Consider the following 26,821-nt stretch of genomic DNA (forward strand, 5'->3'; position numbering starts at 1 on the left):
AGAGTTTGGAAAAGGGAGATTTGTTTGAAGGGGGAGGAGGAAGGGAAGTCTCTATTCATTAGAGGCTCTTGTGTGTGAATTATTTTGGAGTTGCTAAAACAGCGGGAGTGGGAGTGGAGAAAGCCCAGCCCTTATCTGTTTTACTGTTTGGGTAGAGAGGTGGTTTGAAGTTACAGACACCAGCAATCTCCATGTTTAATTACCTGATACTTCTAATAAATTGTGGAAAAATCATAACAAAAATAAAGGCCTTACAACTAGCACTTCCCACTCTTACCAACTGCTATTTTAAGTGGAAGAGGGCATTTTGTAGTAGACATTTATTTGTTCCTTCCCAGCCTAAGCCTTATGTTGGTAAGGCAGAAATTTTTCTCTACCCTTCTAGGTTTTTATGACTGTTCTAAGGATTAAATTAATATGAGACAGATTATCAGGAAAAAAATAACCATTTATAAACAAAAGGTTAAAGTCAGTGGTGCATAGACAGGCTTACAGGGGCTCTATTCTTCTGTAGCAGGATAGCTTACAAAACTGCTATTAAGCCCTGGCCCATTTGGCTCAGCAGTTAGAGCGTCGGCCTGCGGACCAGCAAGACCCAGGTTTGGTTCCCACTAAGGGCATGTACCTCAGTTGCAGTTTGTCCCTGGCCCTGGTTGGGGTCATGTGGGTGGCAACCAGTCGATGTGTCTCTTTCACATTGATGTTTCTCTCTCTCTTTTCCTCTCTCTCTCCCTCCTGCTTTATCTGAAGATAAATACAAACAACAACAACAATAACAACAAAATGGTCATTAAGAATTAAATTGCCTTGTAAGCCCTGACAATAATTACCTATGTATGTATGGGGCCTCCATTACAATATGGGACCCAAAGACAAATCAGGCATTTGAGGCTGATATGCCACCTTGAGCCAAGGAGAAGAGGATAGTGGTTTCAGACTTCAAAGGGGCCGAAGTCAGTTCACGTGGTAACCAAATGTTTGCTGGGCCATGCAGAGGCAATCAGTCTTTGCTAGGTTTTTCTCTGTCTACCACACTGTGTTTTATACATACAGTTGTAGTTAGCTATAATAACTCTCTTTCCTGGAAAAGGCCCCCTATCTAAATTATTTTAGGTACTTATGGAGAAGGTCAAAGTTTCTGAGTCTTTTGTTTCTTAAAAATAAAATAATTCTCATGCCCGACAGACTCATTTTGGGGGAAGAAATTTTGCTTCCCTACACCCACAAATGGTGCACTTGTTCATTTCCCTTTACCTAGCAGGTCATGTACAAGAAGGTTTACATCCCATTCCCTAATGCCAGTGTTATGAAGGTATAACAACAACTCTGTTAGCTTTAAGGAGCTTGAAATATTTTCATATTAATTCCTTTAAACTTTTTATGCAAATAATCAATATTGTTTCTGCAACTGACATTTTAATATGGTGTTTTAAACAGAAGGATTAAGTAAGTATACTATATCTAGGAAATGAAATTTCTGATTAGTTTAAACTATACTTTTAGCCATGCTATATTTCTAAATTTACCTTTCTATTATTTTTTGATTATTTTATTCTATTGTTTACTTCATTAAATGTACCTAAAATATAAATATGATATTTTTTATTTGAAAAATGGCCAACATTTCAGAAAATGAACAGAGATTTTTGTTTCTCACTTATTTAGTCTGCCTGAGCTAGCAAACCAAAGATTAAAAAAAAAAAAAAAAAAGCACATATTGCATTATTCTTCCAGCCTTCCCCTCCCCTGCTTCCCAAACTCTCACATTTTCTTGAATCTTATCTATGCAAATTGACCACCTGGTCTCTTATGCAAATTAGCATGTTCTTTACAAATGATAAAAAGGGGGGAATGTAATGTTCTTTAGCCCCAATTGACTTAACTAGAACATTATAAAATGAGTAATTTAATTCTAAAATAAAAATAAAATGACAAATTCAATTTCCATGTTTATTTGAATTTATTCTTAAATGTTGCCTTGATCAAATCCCAGCTCATGAGATAATATTGTCAAAGAGCAATAGAAATACATAAGATATCAGGCCTAAACTCCAGATGAATATCTTTCTTTACCAAAGAATTTTATGAAGACTGAATGAGACAGAATATTTGAAAGGGTTTTATTAATGAAAATAATTATACAAATATGAGGTATTATTACTTATTGCATTTATGAATTTTAACTTATACTTAAAATCTATTTCTTATTCTACTTAGTATTTGCTTGGATGCCTGTGTGGTTACTTTTACTTAATAGAATCCTTTCCCCGAAAATGAGACTCATAATGGATCCTTACTAAAATGGTATAAATGTCAATGAAAAATTCAGAGGGGGGAAATTAGTTCTAACTGCAGTGTAGTTCAGCACTCAATCAATTTACATATCTTGAGTTAATTTCTCTTAAATATACTGTCATTACAAGGGCCATGTAAGCCTAGTGAGGTATATTAAAATTCTATTAATGTAGTAGAGCTATTTCTTTATTTCTTTTTTTTTAACCTCACCCGAGGACATTTTTCCATTTTTTGTTCAGATAGAGTGGTGGGGAGAGAAAGAGAAACATCGATGTGAAAGGTACACATTGAGGGGCTGCCACCCGAACGACCAACCTGGGCCAGGGACAAACTGCAACCAAGGTACATGCCCTTAGTGGCAACTGAACCCAGGTCTCTCTGGACCACAGGCCAATGCTCTAACCACTGAGCAAAACTGGCCAGGGCAAGCTATTTATTTCTTGAATACATCATAGGTCAACCTCTTACTTCCTCAAGAGGAACATTTTTTCTGTTTTTTTTTCTGATAGTTCATGTCAATAATGATAATCTGGTCAGCTAATCTGGTCAAGTTGTAAGGTGTAACATGCCTGTCCTTGCCATCAGACAATGGAGTGTGTGTGTGTGTGTGTGTGTGCGCGCGCGCGCGCGCTCGCATGTTCCATTAAAGGTCAAAACACAAGATTAAGGATAAATATCCATTATACTGTCACTGCCAGAGATGTATTTATCAAGAAGATTTAATTAATTAAATACTATGAATCACTGTCTTTTCAAGCTTACCTCTGAAAGGGAAGCATATGCTTGAATTCATAGTGGGAAAAGAATGATGAAAACTATTTTCAGACCTGAAACCAACTTTGATCGACTTCATAGAATGAAATATGGTAAAGAAAGTTGTGAGACATTGACTTTTCTCATTAAGGAGATGGTGGTTACTAATCCTGAATCTCTAGCCCGAGATGGAAGAAATATAGTGCATGGGGTGGTTGACAAGGAAGATTTGGGGGCTAATATCTGACTGGTTAGTTTTAGGAATTTTAGGTTAAGAGGTTTGCTTCCGCAAATGAACAAAACCTTCCTCCCTTTTCTGGGTTCTTTTAGAGCACATAAAATTGAGTGGCAGATCTAATGTAAAACATGATGACTACAGTTGATGCACTTTATTGTATAATTGAGATTTGCGAAGAGAGTAGAAAACTTTCACAATGTATAAGTTTTTTGTCATCACAGTACACACTTTAAATATATTACAGTTTTATTTGTGAATTATAACTCAATGAAACTGAAACAAAAAAAGAATTGAATCTGTTCTATATTCTGGGGAAAGTTTATCTCCTTTTGAGAATAGAGAGGAAGCCCATGGATACTTTTCTTAGTGTACACAACAGGTCTGTGTTTGGTATTAAGATTTTAAATAGCAATGATGATGATGATGGCTACCTGTGTCAGTGCTTTTCATGTTTCAGGCAAAGTTCTAAGTGCCGTATGTGGATTAACTCATTCAAATTTCACAACAATCCTATATGAGGACACTGGTCAAAAGGTTACCCAGACAGACAAAGGGAAAGCAGGATTCAGATTCAGACAAGTCTGGCTACAGGGCTCATTCTCTTAACTACTATCTTGAAGCTTTTAGTTAATAGTGGTGACTGATCCCGACATCCACAGTTATGCCCAGACTTAAGGAAGGAACAAGTTCTACATTATGCTCTCAGCATCGACCATCCTGGTCCCACCTACACAGGGTCAGATGTATAACGGAGTCACTCTATTTTCCATTCCTTCATATCACAAACATTTCTGTGCAATGCCTGATACAGTGAAGATTTAGTATTTGCTGTGCTATGCAGTATGACAATATAAACATTAATCAGATACCTGAGCAATGTACAGATAGAGGGGAGATATTGTACATAACTATAATGAAGGCAGAAGATAAGAGTCATAAATGGGGTACAGAATTCTTCTGACATAAAAGTTGAGAAAAAGAAAGAAATGTTTTCTTCTCTTGTCTTTTCTTTCTTTCTTTTTTCCTTTTTTTTTTTTTTTTTCATGCTCCAGTCAATGTAAAGGAAACTATTGAGGCTCCAGGGCCATGGGGTTGAGGCAGAAGGCCATCCTCCTGCAGGGAGAGGCGGTGGTGGAGGGGCCTTATTCAAACTTCTTCTTGGGGCGTAGGTTGTTGGTGTGGCTGCACTTCTTGCATCAGTCGACAGCACCAGGGTGCAGGCCAGTCATCTTGCTGCAGTTGTACTGCTGGGTGAGCTGGCGGAGGGAGTGCTCAATGATGCCACCCCACAGACTTAGTACTAAGTGCATGGTGGACTCTCTCTGAATACTGTGGTCTGAGACAGTGCGACCATCCTCCAGCTGTTTGCCTGCAAAAATCAGAAGGAGGTCAGGTGGGATGCCTTCCTTGTCTTGGATTTTAGTTTGACATTCTCATTGGTGTCACATGGCTCCACCTAGAGGGTGACGGTCCTCCTGTCAGGGTCTTCACGAAGATCCACATCTCTGCATCTGCAGGGGATGCTGCTCCACCTCCTTGAGGAGGAAGAACAAGAAATGTTTTCTTTCAAGGAGTAGGCAGATTGTTTTCTTTCCTGTATATCTGAATGTCAGAATCAGGATCATGGTTACCACAACTTAATTTGTAATATAGCAAGACATTTGAATCAAACACTCAGGCTCCAGGGACAGTAGTTCTTTGGAACATATTCAGGTTCTATCCATATTCTCATTTGGGAAATCCTTTTCTCTGAACTTCAGTGCCATTCAGATATGTGGACTTGGTTAATTAAACAGAAAGTTAAACATTTATGCTTAAGTCAATTGCTTTCTGATGGAAGGCAGGTTATTTTCAGTCTGAATTTAGTTATTTAATAAACTGAAAGGGTAAATATTAAACAGTATGCCCAAATTGGTAGATGATTGCTCATTACATTTTTGTATTTCTTTAACCTAACTTTTCCTTCCTTCCTTATTTCCTTGACTTTATTCCTCCTTCCCTTCCCTTTCCTTCTTTCTTCTTTCCTCCCTCCATTTCTTCCTTCATTTCCCCCTCTTCCCTTTGCTTTTTTCTTCCTTCATCCTTTCACTCCTTTCTTTGTTTTTCCATTCCTCCCTTGATCTCTCTCTCTCTCTCTTTCTTTTTCTCTCTTCCTTTCCACCTCTTTCCTTTCCTCTTCCCCCTCCCTCGCTCCATCCTCCTTATTTTTCTTATAGGAAGTTCAACAACCCAATATACTTACCTATCACCAGGTTAAAAATGATGGATCTGTTGAACTACTGACTTTATAAACAGATATTCTTTAATCAAGTGAATCCGAGTTTTACCTTAGAAAGTCTCTTTCAAACATACGCAATGACATTTGGTGGCATATAATTTTTACTTCAAAATTATGAATCGTAATTGAAAAAAGTGGATATTAAATGAGAACCTCAATCATAATGTAATGGCAAAATAATACTTCACAAATTTATGACTAATATCAGCCTTAATAATTCTGATTTAAAAATATCATCATTTTTGGGAGAGGAACCCAAAAACGGCGGCGGAGTGAACGGAGCTACACAGACCGTCTCCCAGAACCAAACTGGAATTACAACTATAACACAGAAAAATCGACGGGAAAAACCAACAGAAAAGCAGCTTGCGAGGACCATACAACGAGGGACACTGACTCCATCCCGGTAGGCTTGCGAAGGTGCGAGACGGGGCTGGGAGCCCACGGTTGGCATCTCGGCAGCGGCCTTAGCTGTGAGCGGCGCCCTCGGGTTACACTCCCAGGCGGCTACACAGCGCAGCCGGGACAGAGGGTGAAACAGCCACAGCCACTCACCTTGGGCTCCGGCAGAGGGAGGGCAGACTGGACTGGAACTGTGTCGGGACACGGGGTTTGGAGGGCTCTCAGAGCTTTGGCTGAGTGCAGCCACCCAGGAAGGTGACCACATTGCTCCTTCCCAGGGCTCTGAGGAGAGGCAGCAGCCCCTCCCTCGGAGATGCAAACCCACCCTGTGGGCCATTGTAGTGTTAATTGAGGCTCACTAACAACCAGCATCTGCCCCACCCTCCTGAAAGCCCCTTGGCTGAGCACCAGAGGGAGTTTTTCAATCAACTGACAACCAAAAACTCATCCAGTAACCTAGACTGCTAGCCTCCAGGCAAAAAGCTAGAGGATAACAGTACGTTTCCTGGGCTGGCAACTTTAACCAGGAAAGTAAGACTTGACAGTGGTGTTCAATGTGGGCCCTCCCTCGCTCATCTAAACACAGGAGAGGGAGCCACAAACAGTAGAACACCAACACCCACAGGGAGAACTTGACAGGCTCCAAAGCCCACAGTGATAGCCAAAATGGTGAAACACAGAAACAGAAGCCAAATGAAAGAGCAAGACACCTCCACCGAAGATGAGATCAATGTGGAGCAGTTAGGCATGTTAACAGCTAGAATTCAGAGCCATGATCTTGAGGAAGCTCAACAGCATGAGTAAGGACATAGAGACTCTGAAAATAGGCCAATTGGAAATTAAAAACCATCAAGAAGAGATAAAAAATGAATATCAGAAATGAAAAACACATTGGAAGGTTTAAAAAGCAGAGTAGAGAAAGCTGAGGACCGGATCAGTGAATTAGAAGACAGAGTAGAAAAAATCAACCAATCAGAAAACCAAAAGGAAAAAACTATTAAAAAACAGGAAGACAGCTTAAGAGAACTATGGGACAACTGGAAACGTAATAATATTCGCATCATAGGAGTCCCCGAAGAAAATGAGCAAGGGATAGAGAATATATTCAAAAAAATAGTGAGAGAAAACTTCCCTAATTTGGTGAAGGAAGAAGGCACTCAAGTTCAAGAAGCACAGAGAGTCCCAAGTAAGAAGAACCCGAACAGGCCCACACCAAGACACATAGTAATTAAAATGCCACAAATTAAAGACAAAGAGAGAATCCTAAAAGCAGCAAGAGATAAGCAACAGGTTACCTACAAAGGGAACCCCATAAGGCTCTCAGCTGACTTCTCACAAGAAACACTACAGGCCAGAAGGAAATGGCATGAAGTAATCAAGGTCATGAAATACAAGGATCTGAATCCAAGACTACTCTACCCAGCAAGGCTAGCATTCAAAATAGAAGGTCAAATAAAGAGCTTCCCAGACAAAAAAAGGCTAAGGGAATACATTAGCACCAAACCAGCACTGCAAGAAATGTTAAAAGGACTGCTGTAATTAGCAGTAGAAATGGGAAGAAAAATAGAACCACACTAAACAAAAATGGCAATAAATAAGTACATATCAATAACCACCTTAAACGTAAATGGATTGAATGCTCCCATAAAGAGACACAGATTAGCTGATTGGATAAGAAAGCATGACTCATCTATATGTTGTTTACAAGAGACCCACCTCTCAACAAAAGACTCACATAGGTTGAAAGTGAAGGGATGGAAAAAAATTTTCCAAGCAAATGGAAAGCAAAAAAAAGCTGGGGTAGCAATTCTCATATCTGATAAAATAGATTTCAAAATGAAGACCATAACTAGAGACAAAGACGGCAACTACATAATATTGAAAGGATCTATCCAACAGGAAGATATAACCTTGATAAACATATATGCACCCAATATAGGAGCACCAAAATATATTAAAAATCTTCTGGAGGACTTCCAAGGAGAAATCGACAACAATACAATCATAGCAGGGGACTTCAACACCCCGTTGACAGCACTGGATAGATCCTCTAGGCAAAAAATTAGCAAGGAAACAGAGACTCTAAATGAAGCACTAGACCAAATGGATTTAATAGATATCTACAGAGAATTACACCCCAAAACTACAGAATACACATTCTTCTCAAGTGCACAAGGGACATTCTCAAAGATAGACCACATGATAGGACACAAACTAAATCTCTACAAGTTCAAGAAGATTGAAATCATATCAAGCATCTTCTCAGATCACAATGGCATGAAACTAGAAATCAATTGCAACAAGAACATGCAAAGACATTTCAACACATGGAGGCTAAATAGCATGTTATTAAACAATGAATGGGTCACCGAGGAGATCAAGGAAGAAATTAAAAACTTCCTGGAAACCAATGAAAATGAACACACAACAACACAAAATCTATGGGATGCAGCGAAAGCAGTTCTGAGAGGGAAGTTCATAGCACTACAGGCCTACCTCAAAAAACAAGAAAAATTTCTAATTGACTGTCTAACCTCACAACATAAAGAATTAGAAAGCAAACAAAAAGAAAACCCCAGAGCAAGTAGAAGGAAGGAAATAGTATAGATCAGAGCAGAAATAAATGACATAGAGACCAAAAAAACAATTCAAAGGATCAATGAAACCAAGAGCTGGTTTTTCAAAAAGATAAACAAGATTGATGGACCCTTAGCTAGACTCACCAAGAAACAAAGAGAGAGAACCCAAATACACAAAATCAGAAATGAAAGAGGAGAAGTAAGAACCAACACCACGGAAATACAAAAGATCGTTAACAACTACTATGAACAACTATATGGCAACAAATTCGACAATCTAAGCAAAATGGACAAATTTCTAGAAACACACAATCTCCCAAAACTATTCCTGGAAGAGATAGAAAACTTGAACAGACCAATAACAACTAAGGAAATTGAAGAGGTAATCAAGACTCTCCCAGCAAACAAAAGCCCAGGACCAGATGGTTTCACGGGGGAGTTTTACCGAACATTCAAAAAAGAACTAACACCCATTCTCCTCAAACTATTTCAAAAAATTCAAGAAGAAGGAAGACTTCCAAACTCGTTCTATGAGGCCAGCATAATTCTAATTCCAAAACCAGAAAAAGACACTACGAAGAAAGAAAACTACAGGCCAATATCCCTGATGAACATAGATGCCAAAATCCTGAACAAAATATTAGCAAATCGGATCCAGAAATACATCAAAAAAATTATTCACCATGACCAAGTGGGATTCATTCCAGGGATGCAAGGCTGGTACAATATTCGCAAATCAATAAACGTGATACACCACATAAACAAAATGAAGAATAAAAACCACATGATCATATCAATAGATGCTGAAAAAGCATTCGACAAAATCCAGCATCCATTTCTGATAAAAACGCTCAACAATGTAGGAATAGAGGGATCATATCTCGACATAATAAAGGCCATATATGAAAGACCTACAGCCAACATCATACTCAATGGGCAGAAACTAAAAACATTTCCATTAAGAACAGGAACAAGACAGGGATGTCCACTTTCGCCACTCTTATTTAACATTGTACTGGAAGTCTTAGCCACAGCAATCAGACATGAAGAAAAAATCAAAGGGATCCAAATTGGAAAGGAGGAAGTGAAACTGTCATTATTTGCAGATGACATGATATTGTACATAGAAAACCCTAAAGACTCCATCAAAAATCTATTAGACTTAATAAATGAATTTGGCAAAGTAGCAGGATACAAAATTAACGTCAAGAAATCGACGGCATTCTTGTACATCCATGATGAACTCACAGAAAGAGAAACTGAAAAAACAATCCCATTTACCATCGCTCCAAAAAAATTACGATACCTAGGAATAAACTTAACCAAAGAAGTAAAGGACCTATTTGCAGAAAACTACAGGACATTGAAAAAAGAAATAGAGGAAGATATAAAAAAGTGGAAGCACATACCCTGTTCATGGATTGGAAGAATTAACATCATTAAAATGTCCATACTACCCAAAGCAATCTATAGATTCAATGCAATCCCCATCAAAATACCAATGACATATTTCATAGAACTAGAACAAATACTTCAAAAGTTCATATGGAACCAAAAAAGACCCCGAATAGCCACAGCAATCTTGAAAAAGAAGAACAAAGTAGGTGGGATCACAATACCAGATATCAGGTTATACTACAAAGCGACTGTAACCAAAACAGCCTGGTACTGGCACAAGAACAGGCATATAGATCAGTGGAACAGAACTGAAAACCCAAAAATGGACCCAAGGCAATACGCTCAATTAATATTTTACAAAGGTGGCAAGAGCATACAGTGGAGTAAAGACAGCTTCTTTAATAAATGGTGTTGGGAAAATTGGACAGCTACATGCAAAAAAATGAAACTAGACCATCAACTTACACCATACACAAAAATAAACTCAAAATGGATAAAAGACTTAAATGTGACCCGTGAATCCATAAAAATTCTAGAAGAAAATGTAGGCAACAAAATTTCGGACATCATACGGAGCAGAATTTTCACTGATACATCACCTAAGGCAACAGAAATAAAGGAGAAAATGAACACATGGGACTACATCAAACTAAAAGCTTCTGCACAGCAAAAGAAACAATCATCAAAATGGAAAGGCAACCCACTGTATGGGAGAACATCATTGCCAATGATGTATCAGATAAGGGGTTTATTTCCAATATATATAGAGTGCTCATACAACTCCACAAAAGGAAGACAAAGAACCCAATTAAAAAATGGGCAGAGGAGCTGAATAGACACCTCTCCAAACAGGACATACAAATGGCCAAGAGACATATGAAGAAATGCTCAACATCACTAATCATCAGAGAGATGCAAATTAAAACAACAATGAGGTATCACCTCACACCTGTCAGAATGGCCGCCATCAACACATCATCAAACAAGTGTTGGCGAGGGTGTGGAGAAAAGGGGACTCTAATACACTGCTGATGGGAATGCAGACTGGTGCGGCCGCTATGGAAAACAATATGGTGCTACCTCAAAAAATTAAAAATTGAACTTCCATTTGACCCAGTGATCCCACTGCTGGGAATATACCCTAAGAAGCCTGAAACACCAATCAGGAAGAATATATGTACCCCCATGTTCATAGCAGCACTATTTACAATAGCTAAGATCTGGAAACAGCCCAAGTGTCCACCAGTAGACGAATGGATAAAAAAGCAGTGGTACATATACACAATGGAGTACTATGCAGCGGTAAGAAAGAAAGATCTCTTATCCTTTGAGACGACATGGAGGGACCTGGAAAGTATTATCCTAAGTGAAAGAAGCCAAGCAGAAAAAGACAAATACCACATGATCTCACTTATATACGGAATATAATGAACATAACAGTCTGAGTAATACAGTAGACCCAGACACATGGAAGTAGGGCACAGACTTACATCCCTCAGAAGAGGGGATGGGGGGGTGGGAAGAGATAAACCACAGAACTTATATGCATGTATGCATGACCAATGGACATGGACAACTAAGCCGGGGACAGAGAGAAGGGGGTGGGGGGTGGGGTGGGGGGTGCCAATGTGGTAAAAAGATAAAATATCTGTAACAAAAAAATAAATAAAAATTCATAAAAAAAAAATCATCATTTTTGTATATATAAACCCAGCAAGTATATAAGTGAAGTACTTTTATAATGTTGAAATTTAATTAAAATAATTAACACAGCCCTGGCCACAAGGCTCATTTGGTTGGAGCATTGTCCCATACACTGAAAGGTCATGTTTGAGTCCCAATAGGGGCACATACCTAGGATGAGGATTTGATCTCTGGTCAAGGCAGGTACAGGAGGCAACTGATTGATGTTTCTCTCTCACAATGTCTCTTTCTCTAAAAAAATAAATATATATACTCAGGTGAGGATTAAATAAATAAATAACATTAAAATAATTAATACAAGGCATATTCATAAGAACATATATAGCTTATTTCTGTTATCTAAAATATTCTTTAAATATTATTTGTGGACTATTTCTGACTCTATTATATAACAATAAGAATCAGTTATAAAACTTATTTGAGACAAAAATTGCAACCAACTGAATTATCTTACTTGGATGTTTGCCAACTAAAAGACAAAGGAAGGCTGCATCCCTATTCTTATGTTGTTCTAATTATAAACTTTAAGTGAACCCAAATATATTAACATATTGATATTTTTAAGTGAGAGGTCCCTATTAGTATTACATCCATATGTGCTGGTTATAATTAGTAAAAATTAGGCTTAACATTTACAAGAAGTTAGGCCTTGAAAATAGCTGTTCCCAAAGCCTGTGTCTCCTTCGGGCCTTTACACTCATAGGTACCAGAGTCTATAGTCCTGCCATCTATTCCAGAAAGGATGAAGCACATTTTAAACAATTGTGGAAATGATCCAGTTTGTAAAATTTGATAAATAATTTCATGAATGACCTAAAAGTATAACAGCCTCTATTATTCATATGTTGGTACATCCATACCGTTAAACAGGCATATACATAGCAAAATTTAAATGACCACATGTTTGCACATAATGCAAAAATATACAGCCCTCATGAGGTTTAGTAGAACTGCCATGGGACTTGATTCTGCTTGCAGCATTTCCTTTTCTAATAATATTTCTGGAATTGTATGAATGGTTCATAATAGACAAATATTTTGTATAGCTCAACTGGCAAAACAAGAGATTAAGAATTATGATCTCACTTTAATAACTTCTGAAAAGAATTTTCCTAAACAATTGTTACTCTGTCATTTAGTGTCTTAATATTTTGATGGAAAAATATTAATTTTCCAAATTGTACCTGTGAAATAAAGGCATGTTTGTCTAGATTAAATTGAAAATTAAGTAAAAAGCATGTATATATGTTTTTCAGTTGGAGGCTAGATAGTGAGAACTGTGTTCTTGTATATGTCTTTGCTTAACTGAGAGGAGAAATTTGTCTCTTAGGGGGGAAAAGTGCACATATTAACAATGAACAACTATGGAAATTATATGCAAGTTTTGGGGGTATTTTTCTGAAATTTCCCTAACCTTCCATGCTATCTATATAAATTTGCTTTGAAAATGCTGACAATTATCAAGAATTTTAAAGGGTCTGAAATTTACTCTACTGGAAAGCTAATGCGTTAGTTAACCTGCTACAGTTTTATGAAAACACGAGACTCTTGTTACTCCCATTACAGCAAGTAGTATGAGCTTCATGTTCATATCAGTTCCCCTCGTCTCCCAAGACTCATGATAGGGAGGTACAGAAGAGCTCAAGCAGATGCTGAATATGTAGTAAATTTGCATCATAGCTGAGGAACACCAAGCTTAAGCAACCCCAATAATTTATAATGAGCTGTGAGAAGACATGTCCAACCTTTGCCCATAGGAGACATTATCTTTCCTTTTCTTTGAGGGTTTGTTTACTCTTTGTTGGAGAGAGATACACTAGCTCTATCTTTTAAGATTACTTTATATACAGACATCCTTGAGAAGAGTCCAGAAAAAAAACATAGTGAGTGGTAGGTAGTGTCCTTGTTCACAAAGTTTGCAAAAATGTGTGATATCCATGGAGAATTGTCTCCAGATAATTACATCCCTTATTTCTGCATTGTCTTTGATATGACAGATATTTCCAAAATATAACACTCTAGTTAATCTACCTGATAGAAACTGGGACCAAATCTATTTCATTTGTCTTATCAAGCATTTAAATAAGGTTATTTCCAACAAGAATCCAAACAACAGAATGAAGCTAAAATGTACTATTTATCTTAACCATGCCATGCATCCATAAATCATTGGGGCATCCCTTAGAAAACCAGATGGTTTCCCCTTATGTTTCTGTATTGATCTTTCCCCTTGGCTTGGGAAATTAAGCCATGTATAGAAAGATGTATTAGAAATTACCCAGCCTCCATCTTGTCCTGCAAGGAAGAAATCTAGGGCAATTCTCTCATTCATATCAACCCTGGTCAGTAAGTTCAGGCTGAACTGAATGCCTCCCTGGCCTGAGGAGTGTTTCCATAAACATTGTCTTTTTTGAATACCCCTAAGGTACATGTCACAATTTTAGGGGGAGGGAACCATGTTAAAGCCTTGCTTCCACATGAAAAATATACCCCTAAGGTTGTCCCTGGAAAGAAAGTATTGTTTATAATTGATGATGCCAATAAAAAAAACCTACATCAGTCATTGGGCATAAGTTGAGAATGCATCCAATGTCATCATCTGGCTGGATTGTAGGTTTAATGTTTGAATAATTGTGTGTATTCCTTATTTTTAGAGGGACTACCAGTTTTGACACACTGTCAGCTTGTTGACATTTTTCTGTCCAACAAATGATGAACAGTTAGGGTGCAGAAGACATATTTTGGGAGTCAGGGCATCCAGTGTTCTTTCAGATAGACATCTTGAGAAAGTTAATAGAAATGGCAATGAAATTATGGTCAGTCATCTGGAAAGAGTTGGTCCACCTAAGATTCAGTTGAATTTAAGGCATAAAAGCTAAGTTTTGATGAGCTATGTGGGAGCATTTCTTTTATGCAGAAGGCCCCACAGGAAGTTATAAAAGGAAATGGTAATTACTTTTCCTCCTTTCCCCAGTCTTTCTGGTATCTAAGGTGTTCCTTCCTCTGGTACCAGGGTTGTTGCTCTGCTTTCATGTTCACAAAATCAGTATGCTCATTTCAATAGTTACAATTTTACCTTTAGAAAAAAAAAATCATTTCCTACTCACAACCCAGTTTGAATCTCCTAGCCCCATTTTGGCTTAGCAGTCTCAAAGAAGATGTTACAACCAAACCAGCTTGGGGTTCCTCTTAAGAAAAAGAAAGCAACATCATGCCCAGAATGGTGAGAATAAAATCTCACATTTTTCAAAATAGGTCTTTATAGCTATCCCCACACTTTGGTCATCATCATCACCCAGGAAGTGACTGAGAGAGGATTAGTCTTTCTGAGATGACCACATTTATTTTATTTTTTATTTATTGACTTTAAGGAGAGAGCAAGAGAAAAACAACAACACCAGCAAAAAACCAACAAAAATAACATCAATTTGCTGCTATTTTACTTATTTTATTTTTTTATTTATTTTTTAATCCTCACCCGAGGACATTTTCCCATTTTTTTGTCCAGGTAGAGTGGGAGGGAGAGAGAGGAACATCGATGTGAAAGGGACACATCGAGTGGTTGCCACCCACACGACCGACCAGGGCCGGGGATAAACTGCAACCGAGGTATGCGCCCTTAGCGGGAACCAAACCCGGGTCTCTCAGGACCGCAAGTCGACACTCTAACCGCTGAGCCAAACCGGCCAGGGCGCTATTTTACTTATTGATGCATTCATTGTTTGCTTCTTGTATGTGCCCTGACTGGAGATTGAACTTGCAACCTGGGCACATCAGGATGATACTCTAACCAACTGAGCTACTTAGCCAGGGCCTGAGATGGCCACATTTAGTGAACAAACTAGCTTACTAAGTGTGTGGACAAGAGGAGGCTGAGAAAGCTAAAGACAAGAAATGTTTCAAGTTGGTTTTGAGGAGGTAATTCTAAAACTAAGTATCACCAGATACTTGGGGATGTCAGGGAGTATGGAAGGTTCATTAAATATCTTGACTTTTAACCAGTTGGTGAGTTTTGCAATTCGAAGCATATCATTGTCTGACTGAAGATGATCTGAAAAGGTGATACAGATTTTGCCTGTAGGCACCTAAGAGGTAATCTCCAAGCCCTTGGAATGTTCTGCCTGATAACAATATCTTTGTTTACCTGGAGGCTTTGAGCCAAAGGGTGATTTAGGGCAGGTATCAGTTGATTTTCTGAGGGGCTGGGAGACCAACCAAGTTTATGTGATCAAGCCCCAATGAAATCCTGATCACCAAGAGTCAGGTGAGCTTCCCTGGTTGATAATACACCATGTGCATTATCACAAAGCAATTCTGGGAAAACAACACTGTCCATAACTCTTTGGAGAAGAGGAAAATTGGAAGCTCCACATTTTGGAACTTTCCTAGACTCCACACTGTGAACTTCTTCCCATAGCTGATTTCAATATTTTCCCATAATAAACTATGGCTGTGAGTATAACAACTTTCAGGGAATTCTGTGAGTCCTTCTAGTTAATTATCAAAGATGGTCTTGGGGACCACTGAAATCTGCAACTGGTGTAAGAAATGGGGGTGGTCTTGTGGACCATGCTTCTTAAATGCAATTGGCAGTATGTGGCCTGTCCCTTAACCAATGGTTCAGAATGGTATTGCCAGAGTGGACTGGAACAGCAAGTCTGTAACTTAAAAATTCGTCAACAGTGGTGAGTCAATTTTTAGCTAGAGTCATAAATCTGAACTGCAGAGATAGATTTTGCATCAGAAACACAGAGGCTTTTACTTCGTGTCAGTTCTGTGATGGTGGATGTATTGTCGTGTCCAGAATGATCATGGATCCAGGTGGAAGTGGTGGTAATCCGAGTAGTGAATCTTTATCAGAAGTCTGATTCCAGTCAGTCTTGTCAGAGAATAGGCCCGTATCATTGATATTGTTTGAATGACCCGGGCAGTTTGATAAATAGCTATTATTTGTTCCCATCATATATAGTCCTAAATTGGAATATTTTTAAATTTATTTTTGCATCTTTCTTTAGATAGAGTGGGACAGAGAGGAAGGAAGAGAGAGAGAGAAACATCGATGTGAGAGAGACAGATCGAGTGGTTGCCACCCACACAACCCCAACTGAAGCGGGGGACAAACTGCAACGGAGGTACATGCCCTTAGCGGGAACCGAACCTGGGACTCTCTGGTCTGTGGGCCAACGCTCTAACCGCTGAGCCAAACCAGCCAGGGCTAACTTGGAATATTTTTAATCTGTCAGTGTGTAGTTTACCGAAAGGCAAACTAAATGAGCCATGGGCAACTGCTCAAGAGTCACTAGTGACGTAGTAAGATTTATCAAAGGGAGTGTTGACCAGAGATATGAGAGGGCCTTGAGAATGGGCTTGAGAATGGCTACTGAACAGAGCAATCATTTCCATTTTTGATACTGTATAGTTGGTACACTAATGGAATAGCTTTAGCCCAGTGGAAATCACTGGATTCAATTTAGCTGAACTGGACTAGGCTTTTACAGTAATCTCTGTGAGTTGAGGACCTACTGAACCTTTCTCCCAGAAGGAGATTTGTCACTTTTCTATGTAACACTAAGTTAGCAGTGGAGCCAGCATAGTGCATTTTCCTTTTTTAAGTTTTTAAATTTTTATTTATTTATTTTAATTAATTATTTTTGTTACAGATGTTTCTCCTTTTTCCCCACTGATTCCGCACTCTGCTTCCCTCCCCACCCTGTCCCCAGCTTTGTTGTCCATGTCCATTTTTCAGACATACATGCATATAAGTTCTGTGATTTATCTGTCCATTACACCCCCTCGTCTGGGGATTGTCAGTCTGTACCATGTCTCTGGGACTACCCCATTACTCAGACTGTTATGTTCATTTTATTGCACAAATAAGTGAGATCATGTGATATTTGTCTTTCTCTGCTTGGCTTGTTTCACTTAGGATAATACTTTCCAGGACCCTCTATGTCGTCTCAAAGGATAAGAGATCTTTCTTTCTTATAGCTGCAAGTACTCCATTGTGTATATGTATCACTGCTTTTTTATCCATTCATCTACTGATGGACATTTGGGCTGTTTCCAGATCTTAGCTATTATAAATAATGCAGCTACAAACATGGGGGTACATATATTCTTTCTGATTGGTGTTTCAGGTTTAGGGTATATTCCTAGACGTGGGATCACTGGGACAAATGGCAGTTCCATTTTTAATTTTTTGAGGTAACACCATATTGTTTTCCATAGTGGCTGCACCAGTCTGCATTCCCACCAGCAGTGTACTAGAGTCCCCTTTTCTCCACACCCTCGCCAACACTTGTTTGATGATTTATTGATGGAGGCCATTCTGACAGGTGTGAGGTAATACCTCATTGTTGTTTAAATTTGCATGTCTCTGATGATTAGTGATGTTGAGCGTTTCTTCATATGTCTCTTAGCCATTTATATATCCTGTTTGGAGAGGGGTCTATTTAGATCCTCTGCCCATTTTTAATTGGGTTTTTTGTCTTTTTTGTTGTTGAATTATATGACCACTCTATATATTTTGGAAATTTACCCCTTATCTAATGTATTGTTGGCTATTATGCTCTCCCATACAGTGGGTAGCCTTTCCATTTTGGTGGTTGTTTCTTTTGCTGTGCAGAAGCTTTTTAGTTTGATGTAGTCCCATGTGTTCATTTTCTCCTTTGTTTCTGTTGCCTTAGGTGATGTATCAGTGAAAATTCTGCTGCGTATGATGTCTGAAATTTTGTTGCCTACATTTTCTTCTAGGACTTTTATGGATTCACAGGTCACATTTAAGTCTTTTATCCATTTTGAGTTTATTCTTGTGTGTGGTGTAAGTTGATGGTGTCTTTTCATTTTTTTACATGTATCTGTCCAATTTTCCTAATACCATTTATTAAAGAGGCTGTCTTTACGCCACTGTATGCTCTTGCCCCCTTTGTCAAATATTAATTGAGCATATTGTTGTGGGTCCATGTCTGGGTTCTCTATTCTGTTCCAGTGATCCATCTGCCTGTTCTTGTGCCAGTACCAGTCTGTTTTGATTACAGCGGCTTTGTAGTATAAGCTGAAATCTGTTAATGTGATCCCTCCTATTTTGTTCTTTTTCAAGATTTGTGTGGGTATTCACAGTCTTTTTTGGTTCCATATGAACTTTTGAAGTATTTGTTTTAGTTCTGTGAAGTATGTTGTTGGTATTTTGATTGGGATTGCATTGAATCTATAGATTGCTTTGGGTAGTCTGGACATTTTAATGATGTTAATTCTTCCAATTAATGAACAAGGTATGTGCTTTCACTTTTTTATATCTTTCTCTATTTCTTTTTTCAATGTCCTGTAGTTTTCTGTGAATAGGTCCTTTATTTCTTTGGTTAAGTTTATTCCTAGGTATCTTAATTTTTTTGCCGCAATGGTAAATGGGATAGTTTTCTTAGTTTCTCTTTCTGTGAGTTCATCATTGCTGTATAAGAATGCCATTGATTTTTTGACGTTAATTTTGTATCCTGCTACTTTGCCAAATTCATTTATTAAGTCTAGTAAATTGTTGATGGAGTCTTTGGGGTTTGTTATGTATAGTATCATGTCATCTGTGAATAATGACAGTTTCACTTCCTCCTTTTGAATTTGGATCCCTTTTATTTTTTCTTTCTGTCTGATTGCTGTGGCTAAACTTTCAGTACTGTGTTAAATAAGAGGGGTGAAAGTGGGCATCCTTGTCTTGTTTGTGTTCTTAAAGGAAATGCTTTTAATTTTTGCCCATTGAGTATGATATTGGCTGTAGGTCTTTCAAATATGACCTTTATTATGTCAATATATGATCCCTCTATTTCCAGATTGCTGAGCATTTTTATCAGAAATAGGTGCTGGATTTTGTCAAATGCTTTTTCAGCGTCTGTTGATATGATCATATGATTTTTGTCTTTCATTTTGTTTATGTGGTGTATCACATTTATTGATTTGCGAATATTGTACCAGCCTTGCATCCCTGGAATGAATCTCACTTGGTCATGGTGAATAATATTTTTGATGTATTCCTGGATTCAATTTGCTAATATTTTGTTCAGGAGTTTGGCATCTATGTTCATCAGGAATATTGGCTTGTAGTTTTCTTTCTTTGTAGTATCTTTTTCTGGTTCTGGAATTAGAATTACGCTAGTCTCATAAAACAAGTTTGTAAGTCTTTCTTCTTGAATTTTTTGAAATAGTTTGAGGAGAATGGGTATTAGTTCTTCTTTGAAAGTTTGGTAAAATTCCCCCATGAAGCTGTCTGGGACTGGGCTTTTGTTTGCTGGGAGAGTCTTTTTTTTTTTTTTTTAATTAACAGGCTTTATTCACTTTTTCTTGTATGAAATTATGTGGTGGCCACAGCTGGAGCCTGGGTCCTCTGCACAGGAACTCTGGTGTGGGTCTTTACAAGATGGTCGGTGAATTCCTGATGGGGAGACTTGGTGAACACAGTCTCTTTGCAGAGATCGGGGGTGAGATAACTGTAGGTCTTAGAGATGGCATCAAAGGTGGCCTTGGCAAAGTTGCCCAGGGTGGCAGTGCAGCCCCTGGCCGAGGTGTAGCAGTCATCAACACCAGCCATCATCAGCAACTTCTTGGGTACAGGGGCTGAGACTATGCCAGTGCCCCTGGGGGCAGGGATGAGGCGCACCAGTACAGAGTCACAGCGGCCAGTCACCTTGCAAGGGACAGTATGGGCTTTGTCAATCTTGTTCCCCCAGTAGCCTCTCCGCACAGGGACAATAGAGAGCTTGGCTAGGATGATGGCCCCACGGATGGCAGTGGCTACTTCCTTCGAGCACTTAACACCCAGACCAACATGTCCATTGTAGTCCCCAATGGTGACAAATGCCTTGAACCAGGTCCTCTGGCCAGCACGCGTCTGCTTTTGCACGGGCATAATCTTCAAAATCTCATCCTTGAGGGATGCCCCCAAGAAAAAGTCAATGATCTCGGATTCCTTGATTGGCAGGGAGAAAAGATAGATCTCCTCCAGGGACTTGATCTTCATGTCCTTGACCAGGCGGCCCAGTTTGGTGACGGGGATCCACTCCTTGTCCTCCGCCTTGCCTCCGCGAGCTCCGCGGCCGCGACCTTGGCCCGGATGCCGCTGCCAAATCCTCCACGGAAGTCTCCGCGGCCTCCCATTCCAGGGCCCCGGGCCCTCCCACAGCACCGGCGTCATCCGCCATTTGGTGTCTCCTCGGGAAAGAAGACGAGAGTCTTGATTACATCTTCAATTTCTTTAGTTGTTATTGGTCTGTTCAAGTTTTCTATCTTGTCCCAGTTCAGTTTTGGGAGACCATGTGTTTCTAGAAATTTGTCCATTTCGCTTAGACTGTTGAATTTTTTGCCATATAATTGTTCATAATATTTGTTAACAATCCTTTGTATTTCTGTGGTGTCAGTTATTATTTCTCCTCTTTCATTTCTGATTTTGTGTATTTGGGTTCTCTCTCTTTGTTTCTTGGTGTGTCTAGCTAAGGGTCCATCAATCTTGTTTATCTTTTCAAAGAAACAACTCTTTGTTTCATTGATCCTTTGAATTGTTTTTTTTTTTGGTGTCTATGTCATTTATTTCTGCTCTGAAATTTACTATTTCCTTCCTTCTACTTGCTCTGGGGTTTTCATTTTGTTTGCTTTCCAGATCTTTAAGTTGTGAGGTTAGATAGTCTATTAGAAATTTTTCTTGTTTCTTGAGGTAGGTCTGTCACGCTATGAACTTTCCTCTCAGAACTGCTTTTGCTGCATCCCAAAGGTTTTGTGTTGTTGCGTGTTCATTTTCACTGGTTTCCAGGAAGTTTTCAATTGTTCCTTGATCTCCATGGTAATCCATTCGTTGTTCAATAACATGATATTTAGCCTTTATGTTTTCAAATGTCTTTGCATGTTCTTGTTGCAATTGATTTCTAGTTTCATGCTATTGTGATCTGAGAAGATGCTTGATATGATTTCAGTCTTCTTGAACTTGTAGAGACTTAGTTTGTGCCCTAACATGTGGTCCATCTTTGAGAATGTTCCATGTGCACTTGAAAAGAATGTGAATTCTGTAGTTTTGCGGTGTAATTCTCTGTAGATATCTATTAAATCCATTTGATGTAGCGCTTCATTTAAAATCTGTGTTTCCTTGTTAATTTTTTGTCTAGAGGATCTATCCAGTGATGTCAGTTGGGTGTTGAAGTCTCCTGCTATGATTGTATTGCTGTTGATTTCTCCTTTGAAGTCCTCCAGAAGATTTTTAGTATATTTTGATGCACCTATATTGGGTGCATATATGTTAAAAAGGTTATATTTTCCTGATGGATAGATCTTTTCAATATTATGTGGTGGCCTTCTTTGTCTCTCGTTATGGCCTTCATTTTGAAATCTACTTTATCAGATATGAGTGTTGCTACTCCAGTGTTTTTTCCTTTCCATTTGCTTGGAAGATTTTTTTCCCCATCCCTTCACTTTCAGCCTATGTGAGTCTTTTGTTGTGATGTGGGTGTCTTGTAAACAACATATATGTGAGTCATACTTTTTTGTCCAATCAGCTACTCTGTGTCTTTTTATCGGAACATTCAATCCATTCACATTTAATGTGATAATTTATATGTACTTATCTATTGATATTTTTGTTTAGTGTGGTTCTATTTTTCTTCCTATTTCTTCTACTAATTACAGCAGTCTCTTTAGTATATCTTGCCATGCTGGTTTGGTGTTAATATATTCTGTTAGCCTTTTTTTTTTTTTTTTTTTACTGGAAAGCTCTTTATTTGACCATCTATTTTGAATGATAGCCTTGCTGGGTAGAGTAGTCTTGGATTCAGATCCTGGTTTTTCATGACCTTGATTACTTCATACCACTCCCTTCTGGCCTATAGTGTTTCTGTTGAGAAGTCAGCTGAGACCCTTATGGGGTTTCCTTTGTTGGTAACCTGTTGCTTATCACTTTCTCCCTTTAGGATTCTCTCTTTGTCTTTAATTTTTGGCATTTTAATTACTATGTGCCTTGGTGTGGGCCTGTTTGGGTTCTTCTTACTTGAGGCTCTCTGTGCTTCTTGAGCTTGAATGCCTTTACCAAGTTAGGAAAGTTTTCTGTCACTATTACTTCAAATATATTCTCTAACCCTTGCCCATTTTCTTTTTCTTCAGGGACTCCTATGATGCGTATGTTATTATGTTTTCAGTTGTCCCACAGTTCTTTTAAGCTATCTTCTTGTTTTTTTAATTGTTTTTACCTTTTGGTTTTCTGATTGGTTGATTTTTTCTACCCTGTCTTCTAATTCACTGATGTGGTCCTCAGCTTCCTGTACTCTGCTGGTTAATCCTTGCAATGTGTTCTTTATTTGTCCTATGTCTTTCTTCATTTCCACTTGGTTGGTTTTCAGTGTTTCTATATCTTTACTCATGGTGCTGATGTCCTTACTCATGCTGTTCAGCTTCCTCAAGATCATGGCTCTGAACTCTACCTCTGATAATTTGCTTAACTGTATATCATTTATTTCATCTTCGATAGAGTTTTCTTGTTCTTTTATTTGGGATTTGTTTTTTTGTTTTACCATTTTGGCTATCTCAGTCACTGTTGGAGCCTGCCAAACTTTCCCTGTGGGTGTTGGTGTTCTGCTGTTTGTGGATCCCTCTACTGGGTTTGGATGAGCCTGGCTGGGCCCACGTTAAACACCACTGTCAAGTCTTACTTTCCTGGGTAGATTTGCAAGCCCAGGAAAGGTTCAGTTATACTCTAGCTTTTTCCTGTAGGGTAGTAGTCTCAGTTACTCAATGCCTTGGAATGTAGCCCTAGTGTTCTGCATAAGAGGATTTCCAGAGGGTGGGACAGATGCTGGTTGTTAATGAGCCTCAATTTGCACATCTTTGCCTCACGTGGGAAAGGCTGAATCTCCAAGGTGGGGGCTGCTGATTTTGCCTACAGCTCTGGGAAGGAGCACACTGGCCACCATCCTTTGTGGCTGCAACTCAGCAAAAACTCGGAGTGCCCTCCAAATCCCTAGTGACCCCACAGAAATCCAGTACAGTCTGCCGTCTCTCTGCCATAGCCCCCAGGTGAGTGGCTGTTTTAGTGCTCTGTCCTGGCTCTCTTTGCTGTGGAGCGAGCTTGGTCTTTATTCCCTAAGGGCGCTGCTCACAGCTAAGACTGCTGCTCTCCATGGGCTCCCAGCCCGCCACTATCTTGCACCTCTGCAGATCCTACCAGTGTCCTTGGTTGCATAGTCCTGTCCTGATACTTTTCTGTTGCTTTTTTTCTGAGGATTTGTCTTTATTTTAGTGGTAATTTGATCTTGGGAGATTGTCTGTGTAGCTTCCATTCACCCCGCCTCCATTTTCATATCCTCTACACCTATCTTGTGTGCAGCTGGGTCACACAGGCCTTTCTGGTGTCCCGGCACCCTCCAGGTCTAGCGGGTAACTGGATCCCACAGTTCCTTTGGGGACCTGGCTCTATGCCTATCATATGGGCTGCTGGGTCACACAGCCCTCTCTGGTGCTCCTGCACCCTGCAGGTCCCACAGGCGGGCTGCTGGGTCGCATCAGTCCCTCTTGGACTCTGGCTTTCCATTGCTCTTGTGAGCTGCTGGACTGCACAGACCTCTGTGGAGCCCCAGGTCCTGCTGCTGGTGGCTTGGAAGTGCTGCTGCCCCATGGGGCTCAACTCCTGCTCAGCTTTTGCTGTAGTTTTTGGGGATGGGTCTCAGCTGCTGCTCTGTGCTTCTATTGCCTGGGAATGGATGTCTGGTCTCTAGCCTCTGTTGCTGGGGGTATATCTTGACTCTGATAGGGCTGCTACTGTGGGTAATGGTGCTGGGCTCCCGGCTGTCCATGGCTTCCACGACCGGCACCTTGGGAGCTCCACTACTGTGCACCAGTCTGTGCTGACACAGAGTGTCCGCTGTTCCGATGGTGCCAGGTGGACTGGTGGCTCAGGTTGCTGGGCCTTAGCCACTCCCACTGACTCCTCCCAGGGATGACCCGGGATTTTCCAAAATGGTGGGACCTCCCTGGGGCGCAGGGAGAAGTTCCCTAAAGGGCCACTTACCGAGGTAGCTGGCTGTTCTCGTCCATAGCACAGGAACCTTTTGCTCCATGTCTCTGCACTGCTCGGGTTTGGTCGTCCACCTTCATGTCCACTCACAGTCTCTCACACACTAGCTCACTCTCACACACACTCACCCTCTCTCCGGTCCTGTCCGCTGCCATCTTCTCCTCCCATAGTGCATTTTTTAATATGCCATTTCTACTTGAATGGTGAGGCTTGTTGCCTTCTTCCCACCTTCATAGCTATTGAGTAGGAGTTGACCTGTGGCAGGATAGTAAAAAGCTAGGAAAATTTCAGGGCAAGTGGAATGGAGAAACTGAGACAAGAAAGCTAAACAAAGCCAAGCAGTTTGGGCAGCTTGCAACCAACTTGTGAATCACAAGATCTTATCTTCCCCTATTAAGACACTTGAAAGCAAATGGTTTACCTGTTAACTGAGCGGGACATATTTACACGTCCTAGTGAAAGAGTTCACGCCTGTTATATGCTGCGTAATTAAAAAGGGAATTCCCCCCGCGAACTCTTTCACTAGGACGTGTAAATACATCCCACTCGGTTAACAGATTAATACCTCTCCTCCTTAACCAGGGAATACATACCTTAAATCACCCTGGCTGGGATAATAGAGAGCAAAGATCCAAGTAATGCCTTTTGTGCCAGCTAAATCCAAGGACAAATATTACCTGGGGAATATTAAGGCAGGAGGAGGGGAAGAAGGAAAGAAGGAGTTTTATCTCATCCACTAGACAAAAAAGTCAGCAGTCCTGAGACTTGCCAAGATAAAATTGCCAGATGTTCTTATAATTTCTGGATAAAGCCACAACAAAGTAAAAGGGGGATATTGAAATATAGTCTGTTGCCCAAGATATCCTGCAGAGAAACCTTGAAACCTGTAGACAGAAAGTATAAAACCCCTAAACCTCTACTAGGTGGGCACTCAGACTAGGTGGAGTGCCCACTTGTGCTGTATGCCAAGTGCATTTTAAATAAATTTGCTTGCTTTACTCGCTTAATAAATTCACTTGCTTTGGTCTAATGCTGCTGCTTGTTACTCCTCTGAAGTCTTTCTTACAAGATTGATAAGAGCCAAGGAGGAGACAGCCCTCCCACTCTGACTCAGGAGGCTGTTCAGTAACAGGTAGGATGGAAAGTTGGGTGCCTATATCCAACAGAGCCCTAAAAGTTTGAGACCCTCCTGTCTCTGAAGTTTCTCAGTGTACTTGTATAGGTACATATGGTTTTCTTTGGTACTTCATGAAGACAGGAACCTGAAGCCCACTCCTAATTATTTTTCTCTATAAAGCAACTAAGATTAGGGCAATGGGAAGAAAGAGAGAGCATGGAAGGAGAAAATGACTTTACATTAGTAAGCATGGCACATTTACTTTTGGTTTCCTGTGTTCTTTGAACTGTACATGGCTCAACTGAAAAAAACCTTTAATGGTTTTGACCTACCCAATGTCTCTGTCAGGTTCATTATTACTGACACCATTTATTTTCGCTTGAGGGGATCTGTGACTCATAGCTACAGCCACATTGTCTTTCAGCCAAGGTTGTGATACTTGCTGCCCTGTTGTCACTACAGTATCTTTACCTCCTCCTGCCTGAGGAGAGTGACTAACAATCACATCACTGTTGGGGCAGCATGACTAAGTCCTACCTTTCATCAGTTTCTCAGTCTCTAAGCATGTATTGAGAGGTAGGGCAGTAGTAGCACTTACTTCTTTCCTTCCCAATCCCAATTCTTGCTCACCTTTAGCAAGAGCATTTTGTCCAAACTCTCAGGATGTCTTTTAATATCCCTAACATAAGTCCATGAAGCTCTCTCTCTCTCTCTCTCTCTCTCTCTCTCTCTGTCTCTCTCTTCTAGAAAGCCGTGGCTCTATCAGCATCTTATCCTCACTGATGAAAACTCTGTATGAAATGCTAAGCTAGCCAGGCATATTTTCATGAAATCTGGAGGAAGATACAGACTCCAAATCAGAAAAAAAAAGACTTAAGCACTCATAACACAGCAGGAAGTGTGAACTCATGTTTTTGCAGTGGTGGACCTTGTCTGCCCCCTGCACACTCCTAATTTCACAGGGATGGTTTCTGTCAGAGCTGAGGAACACTGAATTTAAGGAACCTGAATCTTTTATAATGAA

The 26,821-nt window shown here is 39.7% G+C and overlaps 1 protein-coding gene and 1 pseudogene across 1 annotated transcript; both read right to left on the minus strand.

The window, feature by feature from the left end:
• Positions 1-4,428: 4,428 nt before the first annotated feature.
• On the minus strand, positions 4,429-4,792 carry LOC118617447 (annotated as a pseudogene).
• A 15,162-nt stretch (positions 4,793-19,954) lies between these two features.
• Positions 19,955-20,832, minus strand: LOC118617405 (40S ribosomal protein S2-like). Its single transcript, XM_036243324.1, is given in 3 exon segments — positions 19,955-20,743; positions 20,746-20,799; positions 20,802-20,832. Coding segments are annotated over 3 exon segments (843 nt in total). The 3' UTR covers positions 19,955-19,985.
• Between the last annotated feature and the right edge of the window lie 5,989 nt (positions 20,833-26,821).

Source organism: Molossus molossus, unplaced genomic scaffold (assembly GCF_014108415.1).
Source record: "Molossus molossus isolate mMolMol1 unplaced genomic scaffold, mMolMol1.p scaffold_m16_p_5, whole genome shotgun sequence".
In the NCBI taxonomy this organism is placed as follows: Eukaryota; Metazoa; Chordata; class Mammalia; order Chiroptera; family Molossidae; genus Molossus; species Molossus molossus.